Source organism: Neoarius graeffei, chromosome 8, assembly GCF_027579695.1.
Source record: "Neoarius graeffei isolate fNeoGra1 chromosome 8, fNeoGra1.pri, whole genome shotgun sequence".
Lineage (NCBI taxonomy): Eukaryota > Metazoa > Chordata > Actinopteri > Siluriformes > Ariidae > Neoarius > Neoarius graeffei.
In genome coordinates this window covers 45,469,357-45,484,930 of record NC_083576.1, presented here as the reverse complement: position 1 = coordinate 45,484,930, position 15,574 = coordinate 45,469,357, and the positions used below count along the sequence as shown (strand labels likewise).

Here is a 15,574-nt window from a genome sequence, read left to right as displayed (position 1 = left end):
TTCATGAACCAAGTTATAGGATTTGTTGACAACTCGCATCGCAATGAGAAGCTCATTGGCACTACTGGTGTTAAGAATCAGACCATTTCATAAATGAATATTTTGCTGTAGAGCTGCAGTGTTTGTACAATTGCATGTTTTTGCTTCACTATTACTGTCACTATTCTGCTTCTTGCCTTACTACTGTGAACTAACACTGAACATAATAATAATAATAATATCTAAGCTCGTGTTTCACTCTCACTAGTGCTCTGTAAGGCTTTTTCCTGGTGATATTCGTTACACTTCTACCCGGCGTGAAGCACTCACAGTCATGTGGTTGTGACGTCATCGTAAACAAATCCGTTTTACTCATCCAGACGACTTCACAACGGCAACGTTGCCAGATCTTTCCACTCTGGAACCCGTTCTCAAAAAGATTGCGTTTTGGGCACCCAAAACGCCGGTGCCGTGTGGACGCCAGGCCTAAACAATAAGCAATTGTATCGGAGTCACCTGAATCCGTTGCCGTGTGGACAGGGCCTGAAGGCCTCTTTCACATTGGCTAATGTTAATGTTCATGAGTCCACCATCAGGAGAACACTGAACAACAATGGTGTGTATGGCAGGGTTGCAAGGAGAAAGCCACTGCTCTCCAAAAAGAACATTGCTGCTCGTCTGCAGTTTGCTAAAGATCATGTGGACAAGCCAGAAGGCTATTGGAAAAATGTTTTGTGCACGGATGAGAGCAAAATAGAACTTTTTGGTTTAAATGAGAAGCGTTATGTTTGGAGAAAGGAAAACACTGCATTCCAGCAGAAGAACTTTATCCCATCTGTAAAACATGGTGGTGGTAGTATCATGGTTTGGGCCTGTTTTGCTGCATCTGGGCCAGGACAGCTTGCCATCATTGATGGAACAATGAATTCTGAATTATACCAGCAAATTCTAAAGGAAAATATCACGACATCTGTCCATGAACTGAATCTCAAGAGAAGGTCGGTCATGTGGCAAGACAACGACCCTAAGCACACACGTCATTCTACCAAAAAATGGTTAAAGAAGAATAAAGTTAATGTTTTGGAATGGCCAAATAAAAGTCCTGATCTTAATCCAATTGAAATGTTGTGGAAGGACCTGAAGCAAGCAGTTCATATGAGGAAACCCACCAACATCCCAGAGTTGAAGCTGTTCTGTACAGAGGAATGGGCTAAAATTCCTCCAAGCCGGTGTGCAGGACTGATCAACAGTTACCGGAAACATTTAGTTGCAGTTATTGCTGCACAAGGGGGTCACACCAGATACTGAAAGCAAAGGTTCACATACTTTGGCCACTCACAGATATGTAATATTGGATCATTTTCCTCAATAAATAAATGACCAAGTATAATATTTTTGTCTCATTTGTTTAATTGGGTTCTCTTTAGCTATTTTTGGACTTGTGTGAAAATCTGATGATGTTTTAGGTCATATTTATGCAGAAATATAGAAAATTCTAAAGGGTTCACAAACTTTCAAGCACCACTGTAACCATTGCAATGTTTAATCCATCTCATAGATACTGAAAATTACTCCTATGTTTTAAATATTTTTTCTATTATTGGAGTTTCAATTATCAGCCATGTTACTGTACATATCATCCTTGTTATATTACAAAGTATCAATTCCTGACACTTCCTTTGAGCTCATTGTGCTGTAGTAATGTAATTTACCTCTCCTTCGTTTTATGACCAGAACTACTTAAACTTTGTTTAGCTTCAGGACTCACCTTGTACTCTGCAGAAAAGAAAAAAAAAAAAAACACATGTAAGAGAAAAGAAACACTTTGTTATCTGTTGTTTATCATGGAAAGTTGGGTAGCCTGAAATTACATTTCTATTTTTAGTATCTATTCATATATTTTTACATTTTTAAATTCTAAATTTAAATTATTATAATTTAACACATTAGTTAACACCACAGCAAAACTGCTACAACTAACCTCTGATTCCCCAGTTGACTTCATTGCCACTATCATACTGAAAGTAGTCTGTATTTTGCTGCTGGTAAACAAACATTAGACAATCAAAGTCAGGTTGACTTCATAAAGCTTTAAAGATTCTGTTTGACAAGCAGTATTTTTGCAGTTGTATTCATTCACTTGTTGGAATTTATTACCCTGTGTAGTCCATTTCTGCCATACCCTGGCAAAGAGGCTGATTTTGATATATACTCTAAAACAAATAAAATAAAAAAAATAAAAGATCCAGAGAGCAGGCACTGAATAGCATCAAATAAACAAAATACCATGCAGATCAGCAATTTTTTCTAAACAAAAGTGGACAGTAGGGGGTGCTGCTCAAAAAGGTAATGTAACATCTCTTCCAGCTCCTCTACGAAACACTCAGTTAAACTCACAACTCCCATATTCCCCAAACTGTGCCCTGTATTGCTTAATCCCCAGCTGAACTATGAACACCTACATCGAGAAATCACACATGACCTGCTTTCATTCTAATACTCTCCTACTACATACATCCCCACAGTGGGAAATGAGGGGAAAAGCATCGAGTTACTCACCATTTTCAGCTTGATAGACTGCCTGTGAAGCTGAAAAAAAAGAACACAAAAATGTGACACTTCATCATGTTGACTCTACCAGTATGAGATCAAACTATAATGACACAGACAAAGCTTTTCCAGCCAAAAAAACCTGCTTTGTAGTGTTTGCAAATCAAACCGTGTGGTGCAATTTTCATCTTAAGCGACCCTGTATCGACCAGACTAATTTCGTGCAGTGGTCACACACACTCTTAATATTACCTCTGTCTGCAAGTCCATATTGTTCAACTATTAAAAAGATAGCACAGCTCACCAAATAATAGAACAGACATAGTATACTTGCTCTATTTTAAATCAGGAGAAAAAGAAAAGAAAAAACTGTGACCTGAATCCAGTGGGTTAAGGATGGGCTAGGTAATTAATAGAATTTGTCTTAGAATTACAAATCAAGGCAACCAGAGGTGAAGCTGTAGATTAATGCTGATAAGAATGACAATACATACTGTAGGTGACTTGAGAATGAAAATAATGATTAAAGTACAACAGTAATGGAAACTTATCTGACACGATGTCTTTTATGAATTAAATAGACCTGGCTTTGATCTCAAGATTGCCTATAAAACTCTTTTTCCATATGTTACATCTTTTTGACATTAAGGGTAACTATCACGGGGTGGCACGGTGGTGTAGTGGTTAGCGCTGTCGCCTCACAGCAAGAAGGTCCTGGGTTCGAGCCCCGGGGCCGGCGAGGGCCTTTCTGTGTGGAGTTTGCATGTTCTCCCCGTGTCCGCGTGGGTTTCCTCCGGGTGCTCCGGTTTCCCCCACAGTCCAAAGACATGCAGGTTAGGTTAACTGGTGACTCTAAATTGACAGTAGGTGTGAATGTGAGTGTGAATGGTTGTCTGTGTCTATGTGTCAGCCCTGTGATGACCTGGCGACTTGTCCAGGGTGTACCCCGCCTTTCGCCCGTAGTCAGCTGGGATAGGCTCCAGCTTGCCTGCGACCCTGTAGAAGGATAAAGCGGCTAGAGATGATGAGATGAGATGAGATGAGATGGGTAACTATCACCATTCGTCTGGCATCTCTTTCTCCTAGTTATGGTGTACAATACATAACCTTGAACAAGATTGTTTTTCTTTTTTGTAGTGTCTTATGTAGTTGCCATTTTGTCAAACAACTCTCCAGGACTTGTAGGTACATTATGTACATTATTATGTACTAGAATTGGCACTGTTCCAATACCCAGTATCAATATCTGCTCAAGACCAACAAAAAATGGTGGATTGAATATTGGCAGAAACATATCAAATTCTGTAACAAATGGCAAAGACTGGAATTGGACTTGGGGGGAAAAAATGATTGGAACTGGAAATGCTTACATATTGTCATGACAAAATGCCGGAAACAGCACCGAACTTGAATTCACCTAACACTCTGCAGCCTACAAATATGGCCACTCTGGACTACAAGCTCACCTGACTAACGATTGCACTCACCTGGCAATCATTACACATGCACACAAATGTGCAACGAAATTTAATTCATCATAGGAGAGCAAAGCTGCTGCATACATGTGCACTGCCACTCTTGGGCACTCCAGCCCAAGGCTGTCCTATGTTAACCTAACTGTATGTCCTTGGACTGTGGGGGAAACTGGAGCACCCGGAGAAAACCCATGCAGACACGGGGAGGACATGCAAACTCCACACAGAAAGGCCCCCGTCGGTCGCTGGGCCCAAACCCAGAACCTTCTCGCTGTGAGGCAACAGTGCTAACCACTTACACCACCGTGCCGCCAGGGTAGATACAAAACCCCAAAATACACTAGTAACTGAGCTTCTAAATCAGCACATTATGTTGGACAAATCATGTTCCTTACAATTCCACACAGTCAGTAGCGAGGAAATTATGAGGATGTTAACAGGCATCCCGATGTCAACAAGTGGTATAGATCAGCTTGAAAATAAATTGGTCAGGTTGTTGGCATTGTATATAGCATCACCTGTATGTCATATAGTCAATCAATCCCTGATTACCAGCTGTTTTCCCAGCCAATGGAAGAGAGCAAAGGTGCGCCCTCCACTGAAAAACACAAGAATGCCATTGACCAGCAAGAACAGCAGGCCAATCAATTTACTACCAGTTCTAAGTAAGATATTAGAAAGAATTGTTCATGACCAGATCTGGCAATATGTTACTTCAAGTGATATTGTGTCAAGCTCACAACATGCTTAACGCCCTAACCACTCTACTTCAACAGCTCAAGTAAAGATGACACACGATTGGTTTTCTGCCATGGACAGAGGCAAGCTTGTAGTAGCAATGGACATTGATTTCAGTGCTGTGTTCAAGCTTGTGGATCACAATCTTTAACTGGCCAAACTTAAAGCTTACAGTTTTCATCCAGATGTTTTGTCTTGGTTCAGAAGTTATCTCCAGGATTAAATGCAGGTTGTGTACATCAATGGACACTACTCTGAGCCATCAGTATCTGAATGTGGAGTTCCCCTGAGTAGTTGTTTAGGACCTTTTATATTCACCCTTTACACAAATGATTTACCTCTGGCAGTGTTACAATGTATGACTGATGTATGTGGACAATAACTCTGTTTATAAAATTGCTAAGTCAACACCAGCTGTTGTAACAGCTCTGCAGCCTGACCTCATTAGAATTTCAGACTCAGTTAAAGCTAACCGTCTTGCCATGAATGTTTTGAAAACCAAATGTATTTTGTTTGCCACTGCTTTCAGTTTTACCCGACACCTCTGAACCTCTCAATTGGGTCAGAGAAATTTGAGCAGGTGACAGAAGCTGTCCTGCTGGGATTACACACAGACCCTTCACTCACTTGGAATTTACATATCAAACATCTTATAGCAAAGCAATCCAGAAATTTAGCCCTGGTGAGAAGACATGCTTGATCTATGCCTGATGCAGTTTATAAAATTGTAGTACAAGCCTTGGTGTTGTCGGTCATAGACTACTGTTGACCCGTGTTAGCTCGTGTGTCGGAGACTTGTTGCAAAAGGCTATTGCTAATTCAAAACAGAGCCTGCAGACTGGCTTTGAAATGCTCTTTTGATCTCTCTTAGTAAAATGCATTGTTTGTTTGTTTGTTTGTTTGTTTGTTTATTTGCACAAAAAACAAACAAACAGTGAAGTAATGAAATGAATTTAAAAAAAAGTGCAGGAGGAGAGAAGAAGCCTAACAAGGCTTAATCAGATCTTGGCTGGTTATAGGTCAAAGACAGGTTTACCATAGGTACATTGAAGTTATTCTTCACAATTCTTAGGTCACATGAACCAAAAATCATCCACGAAGTTCTGGTCCCATTGAACACAGTTCATAAATATTATACAAGACAAATCAATAGACAACTTCACTCTACCAAAACCAAAAACTAATAGCAAGAAAAGGACATTTACATATAGAACAGTAACTCTTTGGAATGCACCACGGACACATGTATAGTCTGTATCTGATATTCAGAAATTCAGAAAGGAAATCTATCGATTGTATGAGACATTTTAAACAATTCTGACCTCAGATGCCTTTTAATTCCATCCATCCATCCATTATCTGTAGCCACTTATCCTGTTCTACAGGGTCGCAGGCAAGCTGGAGCCCATCCCAGCTGACTATGGGCGAGAGGCAGGGTACACCCTGAACAAGTCACCAGGTTATCACAGGGCGGACATACCTTTAAATTGATACCTCTTAATTGATATAATGTAAATTTTGTGTCGTATAGGTAGGTTTTGTGTATTGTATGCATTATTTATGTTTACTAACCCTTGAAGATTAGCCTTTTAAGGGACTGAAGAGTATCTCCATCCATCCATCCATCCATCCATCCATCCATCCATCCATCCATTATCTGTAGCTGCTTATCCTGTTCTACAGGGTCGCAGGCAAGCTGGAGCCCATCCCAGCTGACTATGGGCGAGAGGCAGGGTACACCCTGGACGAGTCACCAGGTTATCGCAGGGCTGACATACCTTTAAATTGATACCTCTTAATTGATATAATGTAAATTTTGTGTCGTATAGGTAGGTTTTGTGTATTGTATGTATTATTTATGTTTACTAACCCTGGAAGATTAGCCTTGTAAAGGACTGAAGGGTATCTCAATAAACTTAAACTCAAGAGAAGAAGAGAAGAAAAAGAGAAGAAACCTTTATTTGTCACATGTACACTTCAAGCACAGTGAAATTCATCCTCTGCATTTAACCCATCTGAAGCAGTGAACACATGCACACACACCCAGAGCAGTGGGCAGCTACACACAGCGCCCGGGGAGCAGTCAGGGGTTAGGCACCTTGCTCAAGGGCACCTCAGCTCAAGGCCACCCCACGTCAACCTAACTGCATGTCTTTGGACTGTGGGGGAAACCGGAGCACCCAGAGGAAACCCACGCAGACATGGGGAGAACATACAAACTCCACACAGAAAGGCCCTCGCCGGCCACTGGGTTTGAACCCGGAACCTTCTTGCTGTGAGGCAACCGTACTAACCACTACACCACCGTGCTGCCAAGAGACGACAGTTACAAAGGGAAGAGAGACAAGGATCAGGAATCATGACTGTGTGAGAGAGAGAGAGAGAGAGAGAGAGAGAGATGCAGGGGGTGCACGGAAAAAATTCAGCTGTTTTGTGCACTTTCCCATGAGGCACACAGAAATAGAAATGAGGAGAGCAGGTTGCATACACATGTGAGGATAAAGCAACATAGAGAGACAAAAGAAGGGACAGAGAGTGTGCAGAAAAGCAAAAGAGAGGCAATAAGAGAAAGGGAGACAGACTGCCAGGGTGGAATTACGATTTGGAGATGGGGTTGATGTCTGAATTTCCACTTATAAGAAAGACAGTTTACAATCGCGCTGCATTAACTCTGCTCTCAAACATACTGCATCATGCATTTACTGTAAAGCATGACAGGGCTTCACTGCCATAATAAGATAGCTCAGTATCATATCACTGACTATAACACCATGAGCTGCATTCTGTCTGTGACTAAGAGTATCAGTACAACTGATCAAAACATTGAGTAACCTACAAACTGGCCTGCATGTGTTTTACTTCTGCTTGTTCTCCCCTGAGTGTACTTGTGGTTAGAGATGAGACCTTCAGGGAGAAGTGGGCGTTTTCCACAACAGTGGAAATAAACTCCAGTGGTGTAACTCAAAACATTTGTGAAATATGAAGTGTTGCATTTTATTTGTTCTACTGAAATCTTTAATTTCTCAAAAGTTCTTCTTATGAAGCCAGAGAGATTGATAATGGCACCTGTTATCCCAGTGTGTATGATACACTGTATTGCAAACTATTACAAAGCATCAGCAGGTATTTATGATGGCTTTAAAAAGTCTTGGGAATTAGGAAATTTTAAATGTCTGCTGATAGTCCATGACTGGAAAATTCTCAGAACTAAGTGCTGAAAAATCTTCAAGACTATATCATTCTTCCAGATGCTTAGATTAGAAGATATCAGTAGTTGTTGTACTTACAGCCATTGATGGTATTGTTGTAGCTGGTGTTGTGCAAAGTCTCTTTGCTCCCAGCACGGGAGTTCCGTGTGCTACCCCAGGGGTCGTTGCCATAAGAACCAGACCGGGCTTTCATCTCTTCCTTCAGGATCATCCTGCCAATCCCACCCTGGATCTGAAAGGGTGTGAGAGAGAGAAAGAGAGAGTGAGTATTTTTTAAAGTGTATACACACACACACACACACATATATATATATATACGGTGTATATATATATATATATATATATATATATATATATATATATATATACACACACACACACACACACACACAGGTTTGTTGGTACCCTTAGAAAAGATTATAAATAACTGGATTATAATTATATTTCAAACCAATTGTTTAAGCTTAATTAGTACCACAAGTGTCTTTAATCTTGTCATCAGTCTATTTAAATGGAGAAAAATTGTCAATCTGCCGTTTGGTATCGTCGTGTACACCACGTTGAACATGGACCAGAGAAAGCAAAGGAGAGAGCTGTTTGAGGAGATCAGAAAGAAAATTACAGACAAGCAAGTTAAAGGCAAAGGCTATAAGACCATCTCCTAGCAGCTTGATGTTCCTGTGACTACAGTTACACATATTATTAAGAAGTTTAAGTTATATGGGACTGTAGCCAACCTTCCTGGACATGACTGCAAGAGGAAAATCCATCACAGATTGAACAGGATAGTGCCAATGGTAGACAAAGAGCTATGGACAACTTCCAAAGAGATAAAAGTTGAACTTCAAGGTCAAGGTACATCAGTGACTGTTTGTACCATCTGTCACTTTTTGACTGCTCAATGGAAGAAGACCCAGGAGAACTCCATTGTTGAAAGAAAACCTATTCCTTTGGATAGATTAGACAAAACTCAAGCTTATTGGCAAGTCACATCAGCTCCATGTCCACAAAAGAAAAAAAATGAAGCTTTCAAAGAAAAGAACACCATACCATCTGTGAAACATGGAGGAGGCTTAGTTATGATTTGGGGCTACTTTGCTGCATCTGGCATGGGGTGCCATGAATCTGTGCAGGGCACAACGAAATCTCAAGACTATCAAGGTATTCTTGAGTGAAAGGTACTACCCCATGTCAGAAAGCTTTGTCTCAGTTGCAGGTCGTGGGCCCTTCATCAGGATAAAGAACCAAAAACACACAGCTAAAAGTACCCAAGAATGGCAAAGAACAAAACATTGGCCTATTCTGAAGTGGCCTTCTGTGAGCCTGATCTGAATCCTATCAAACATCTCTGGAAAGAGCTGAAACATGCAGTGCGGAGAAGGCCTGAGACAGCTAGAGCAGTTTGCTCAGGAAGAGTGGGCCAAACTGCCTGTTGGCACATGCAGAAGTTTCATTGAGAGCTACAGAGATCGCTTGTTAGCAGTGATCGCTGCTAAAGGCTGTGCAACAAAATATTAAGGGTACCATCATTTTTGTCCATGACATTTTCACTTGTTTTGTTATGTAAAATATTCAGTTGAATCAAAAACCAAAAGCAAAGTCTGATTTATGTTAAACATGGAATAAGTAACGATGGACGCCATTAACTTTTGTCAGTTTCAAGTTATTTCAGAAATAGTTGTGGGCTCTTTTTTTCATGGAAGGGTACCAACAAATTTGTCCATATATATATATATATATATATATATATATATATATATATATATATATATATATATATATATATATATATGCATAAATATGACCTAAAACATCATCAGATTTTCACACAAGTCCTGAAAGTAGATAAAGAGAACCCAGTTAAACAAATAAGAGAAAAAATTTTATACTTGGTCATTTATTTACTGAGGTAAATGGTCCAATATTACATATCTGTGAGTGGCAAAAGTATGTGAAACTTTGTTTTCAGTATCTGGTGTGACCCCCTGGTCTGCAGTAACTGCAACTAAACGTTTCCGGTAACTGTTGATCAGTCCTGCACAATGGCACAATTTTAGCCCATTCCTCTGTACAGAACAGCTTCAACGCTGGGATGTTGGTGGGTTTCCTCACATGAACTGCTCGCTTCAGGTCCTTCCACAACATTTCGATTGGATTAAGATCAGGACTTTGACTTGGCCATTCCAAAACATTAACTTTATTCTTCTTTAACCATTCTTTAGGAGAACGACTTGTGTGCTTAGGGTCGTTATCTTGCTGTATGGCCCACCTTCTCTTGAAATTCAGTTCATGGACAGATGTCCTGACATTTTCCTTTAGAATTCGCTGGTATAATTCAGAATTCATTGTTCCATCAATGATGGCAAGCTGTCCTGGCCCAAATGCAGCAAAACAGGCCCAAACCATGATACTACCACCACCATGTTTCACAGATGGGATAAGGTTCTTATGCTGGAATGCAGTGTTTTCCTTTCTCCAAACATAACGCTTCTCATTTAAACCAAAAAGTTCTATTTTTGTCTTATCTGTCCACAAAACATTTTTCCAATAGCCTTCTGGCTTGTCCATGTGATCTTTCGCAAACTGCAGATGAGCAGCAATGTTGTTTTTGGAGAGCAGTGGCTTTCTCCTTGCAACCCTGCCATGCACACCATTGTTGTTCAGTGTTCTCCTGATGGTGGACTCATGAACATTAACATTAGCCAATGTGAGAGAGGCCTTCAGTTGCTTAGAATTTACCCTGGGCTCCTTTGTGACCTTGCTGACTTGCATGCCTTGCTCTTGGAGTGATCTTTGTTGGTCAACCACTACTGGGGAGGGTAACAATGGTCTTGAATTTCCTCCATTTGTATACAATCTGTCTGACTGTGGATTGGTGGATTCCAAACTCTTTAGAGATGGTTTTGTAACCTTTTCCAGCCTGATGAGTATCAACAACACTTCTTCTGAGGTCCTCAGAAATCTCCTTTGTTTGTGCCATGATACACTTTCACAAACGTGTAGTCAAGATCAGACTTTGATAGATCCCTGTTCTTTAAATAAAACAGGGTACCCACTCACACCTGATTGTCATCCCATTGATTGAAAACACCTGACTCTAATTTCACCTTCAAATTAACTGCTAATCCTAGAGGTTCACATACTTTTGCCACTCACAGATATGTAATATTGGATCATTTTCCTCAATAAACAAATGACCAACTATAATATTTTTGTCTCATTTGTTTAACTGGGTTCTCTTTATCTACTTTTAGATAGTAACATCTTGTGTGAAAATCTGATGATGTTTTAGGTCATATTCATGCAGAAATATACAACCCCGATTTCAAAAAAGTTGGGACAAAGTACAAATTGTAAATAAAAACGGAATGCAACAATTTACAAATCTCAAAAACTGATATTGTATTCACAATAGAACATAGACAACATATCAAATGTCGAAAGTGAGACATTTTGAAATTTCATGCCAAATATTGGCTCATTTGAAATTTCATGACAGCAACACATCTCAAAAAAGTTGGGACAGGGGCAATAAGAGGCTGGAAAAGTTAAAGGTACAAAAAAAAGGAACAGCTGGAGGACCAAATTGCAACTCATTAGGTCAATTGGCAATAGGTCATTAACATGACTGGGTATAAAAAGAGCATCTTGGAGTGGCAGCGGCTCTCAGAAGTAAAGATGGGAAGAGGATCACCAATCCCCCTAATTCTGCGCCGACAAATAGTGGAGCAATATCAGAAAGGAGCTCAACAGTGTAAAATTGCAAAGAGTTTGAACATATCATCATCTACAGTGCATAATATCATCAAAAGATTCAGAGAATCTGGAAGAATCTCTGTGCGTAAAGGTCAAGGCCGGAAAACCATACTGGGTGCCCGTGATCTTCGGGCCCTTAGACGGCACTGCATCACATGCAGGCATGCTTCTGTATTGGAAATCACAAAATGGGCTCAGGAATATTTCCAGAGAACATTATCTGTGAACACAATTCACCGTGCCATCCGCCGTTGCCAGCTAAAACTCTATAGTTCAAAGAAGAAGCCGTATCTAAACATGATCCAGAAGCACAGACGTCTTCTCTGGGCCAAGGCTCATTTAAAATGGACTGTGGCAAAGTGGAAAACTGTTCTGTGGTCAGACGAATCAAAATTTGAAGTTCTTTATGGAAATCAGGGACGCCGTGTCATTCGGACTAAAGAGGAGAAGGACGACCCAAGTTGTTATCAGCGCTCAGTTCAGAAGCCTGCATCTCTGATGGTATGGGGTTGCATTAGTGCGTGTGGCATGGGCAGCTTACACATCTGGAAAGACACCATCAATGTTGAAAGGTATATCCAGGTTCTAGAGCAACATATGCTCCCATCCAGACGACGTCTCTTTCAGGGAAGACCTTGCATTTTCCAACATGACAATGCCAAACCACATACTGCATCAATTACAGCATCATGGCTGCGTAGAAGAAGGGTCCGGGTACTGAACTGGCCAGCCTGCAGTCCAGATCTTTCACCCATAGAAAACATTTGGCGCATCATAAAACGGAAGATACGACAAAAAAGACCTAAGACAGTTGAGCAACTAGAATCCTACATTAGACAAGAATGGGTTAACATTCCTATCCCTAAACTTGAGCAACTTGTCTCCTCAGTCCCCAGACGTTTACAGACTGTTGTAAAGAGAAAAGGGGATGTCTCACAGTGGTAAACATGGCCTTGTCCCAACTTTTTTGAGATGTGTTGTTGTCATGAAATTTAAAATCACCTAATTTCTCTCTTTAAATGATACATTTTCTCAGTTTAAACATTTGATATGTCATCTATGTTATATTCTGTATAAAATATGGAATTCTGAAACTTCCACATCATTGCATTCCGTTTTTATTTACAATTTGTACTTTGTCCCAACTTTTTTGGAATCAGGGTTGTAGAAAATTAAGGGTTCACAAACTTTCAAGCACCACTGTGTGTATGTGTGTATACACGCACACGCACATGCACACAGTGCCATGCAAAAGTATTCATCCCCCTTGGTGTTTGTCCTGTTCTGTTGCATTACAAGCTGGTATCAAAAACTTGCATTTTTCATGTGAAATACATCACGGATCTGAGTGAAATATTTTCTGATATTTCACTCCGATGACATCACTCCCTGTGTTTTCTCACTGACTTGGCACGTGTTGTCAAAATGGCGAACCAGTTCAAAATTAAAATTCTTTTGATTAACGTGGTTTTTTTTTTGTGGATGGGTCTATAGAATATAAAGAACATTACATGGTGGCATGAAGATATGAAGTTTATCTTCTCATGTTGAAAATATTTTCACTTGTTCGCTTCGCTCACTTGTGAATATGTTCACCACTCAAAGATAAACTCCATATCTTTGCGCAACTGTGTAATATCCTATATATCATTGTTAGAATGAACTGTTAAACTGACTAGAGAATAACTAAATCAGGTAACATGGACCAACTATATGAAGAAGAAAAAGAAGAAACCTTTATTTGTCACATGCACACTTCAAGCACAGTGAGATTCATCTTCTGCATTTAACCCATCTGAAGCAGTGAACACACGCACACACACCCAGAGCAGTGGGCAGCCACACTACAGCACCCAGGGAGCAGTCAGGGGTTAAGTACCTTGCTCAAGGGCACTTCAGCCCAAGGCCACCCCACGTTAACCTAACTGCCTGTCTTTGAACTGTGGGGGAAACCGGGGCACCCAGAGGAAACCCATGCTGACACGGGGAGAACATGCAAACTCCACACAGAAAGGCCCCCGCCAGCCGCTGGGCTCAAACCCAGAACCTTCTTGCTGTGAGGTGACAGTGCTAACCTAGGGTGACCATATTTTGATTTGGGAAAACCAGGACACCTTAGTGGGCGGCACGGTGGTGTAGTGGTTAGCGCTGTCGCCTCACAGCAAGAAGGTCCGGGTTCGAGCCCCGTGTCCGACGAGGGCCTTTCTGTGCGGAGTTTGCATGTTCTCCCCGTGTCCACGTGGGTTTCCTCCGGGTGCTCCGGTTTCCCCCACAGTCCAAAGACATGCAGGTTAGGTTAACTGGTGACTCTAAATTGACCGTAGGTGTGAATGTGAGTGTGAATGGTTGTCTGTGTCTATGTGTCAGCCCTGTGATGACCTGGCGACTTGTCCAGGCTGTACCCCGCCTTTCGCCTGTAGTCAGCTGGGATAGGCTCCAGCTTGCCTGCGACCCTGTAGAACAGGATAAAGCGGCTAGAGATAATGAGATGAGATGAGGACACCTTAGTGCGGGGGGGGGGGGGGGGGGGGGGGTAGTAGTAGTGTTAGTAACAATATCAAACTACAAACTTACCTCACTCTGTTAAGGTGTCCCATTCTGTGGTGTTAGTACTGACTGGAGTAATCACTTTGATTGGAAGAAGAAGGGTGGTGTGCAGACCAAATTAATTGAGGTGAAAGATACACCAAATGAGACAGCAACCACCATCGCAAACTACCTAATGGAAACATTGGTAAAAAACTATTTGTCTTCCAAATGCAGAACAAAACACTCATTGGTGCGGGTTGCCCAGTACACGTACTGAACAATTGTGTCCATCACGGGGCAGACACACTTGATGTGGACCTTGAAAATATCATTTTTAAAATATACCAGTACTTCCACATTTACACCGTGCGTACTGAGTCCCTCAAAGAGTACTGTGATTTTGCTGACATTGAGTACAGGAGGATGCTTTCACACAGCAAGACAAGGTGGCTCTCTCTGTTCCCAGGCACAGAGAGGATGCTACAGATGTTCCCTGCTTTAAAAGCATTCTTTATGTCTCAGCAAAAGCCACCCATGGTGATCAAGGTGTTTTTTGAAAACCCATTTAGTGAGATATACTTATGGCAAATGCACTCACTTAAGAAACATACAAATAAAATGATATTTAAAGTTGGTTTATTAAAAATGCTTTTCATAAAAGTCAACAATAACTCCAATAACAAATGATATTTAAAATGTATTTATTCAAAAATGCTTTACAATTTCTGTAATGAATGAATGACACAATGAAAGAAATAATGTCTCATCTAAACCACATTCACTCATATTAACAATAAAAGTTAACAATAACTCTCAACTCCCAATAACAAACATACTGATACTCAGTTAGCCTCAATTTCAGTAATGAAAGAAATAATGTCTGATCTGTAGGCTATTGGAAAAGATAAATTAACAAATTAGCTAATTAACAAAAATACCTCTTGTATATTAACTTTAAAAATAACTCAAAAATGTAAAAAAAACTAACAAAAAATATCAATAGTCTATCTTTAGTTTCCTGCTTAATCCTCATCTTCGTCTTCGTCTGGTTTTTCTTCCTCTTCGTCTGGTTTTTCTTCCTCATCCTCCTTGTTTGCCCATTGATATTTTGCTGTAGAGCTGATCTTTCTCAGCAGTTTTTTGTTGCTCAACAAATAAGCATGAAAGTCTTTGCAAGACATATCTTTGAAATTGTATTGTACAAATAGAATCCCTTTCAATGATTCAACAGAGAGCTGGTTCCTCTCCTTTGTCCACTGGCTCTGCATCAGTGAAAAAACTCTCTCCACATTTGCATTGTGAGAAGGAAGTGCAAAGACAAACTGTGCAATCTTCAGC

The 15,574-nt window shown here is 40.5% G+C and overlaps 1 protein-coding gene across 2 annotated transcripts in view; it reads right to left on the bottom strand.

Moving 5' to 3' along the window:
- ablim3 (actin binding LIM protein family, member 3) overlaps window positions 1-15,574 on the bottom strand; it is a 345,079-nt gene that overhangs the window by 13,509 nt on the left and 315,996 nt on the right. Inside the window, exons 16-20 of one of the 2 annotated variants that reach the window (XM_060927674.1) lie at window positions 8,030-8,183; window positions 2,539-2,568; window positions 2,137-2,192; window positions 1,961-2,021; window positions 1,748-1,755 (exon numbers count right to left, since the gene is read on the bottom strand). In XM_060927674.1, coding sequence (XP_060783657.1) covers window positions 1,748-1,755; window positions 1,961-2,021; window positions 2,137-2,192; window positions 2,539-2,568; window positions 8,030-8,183 — 309 coding nt within the window. Of the gene's footprint in view, window positions 1-1,708; window positions 1,756-1,960; window positions 2,022-2,119; window positions 2,193-2,538; window positions 2,569-8,029; window positions 8,184-15,574 lie in introns of those variants that run through there. The other variant, XM_060927673.1, reaches the window with a different exon arrangement.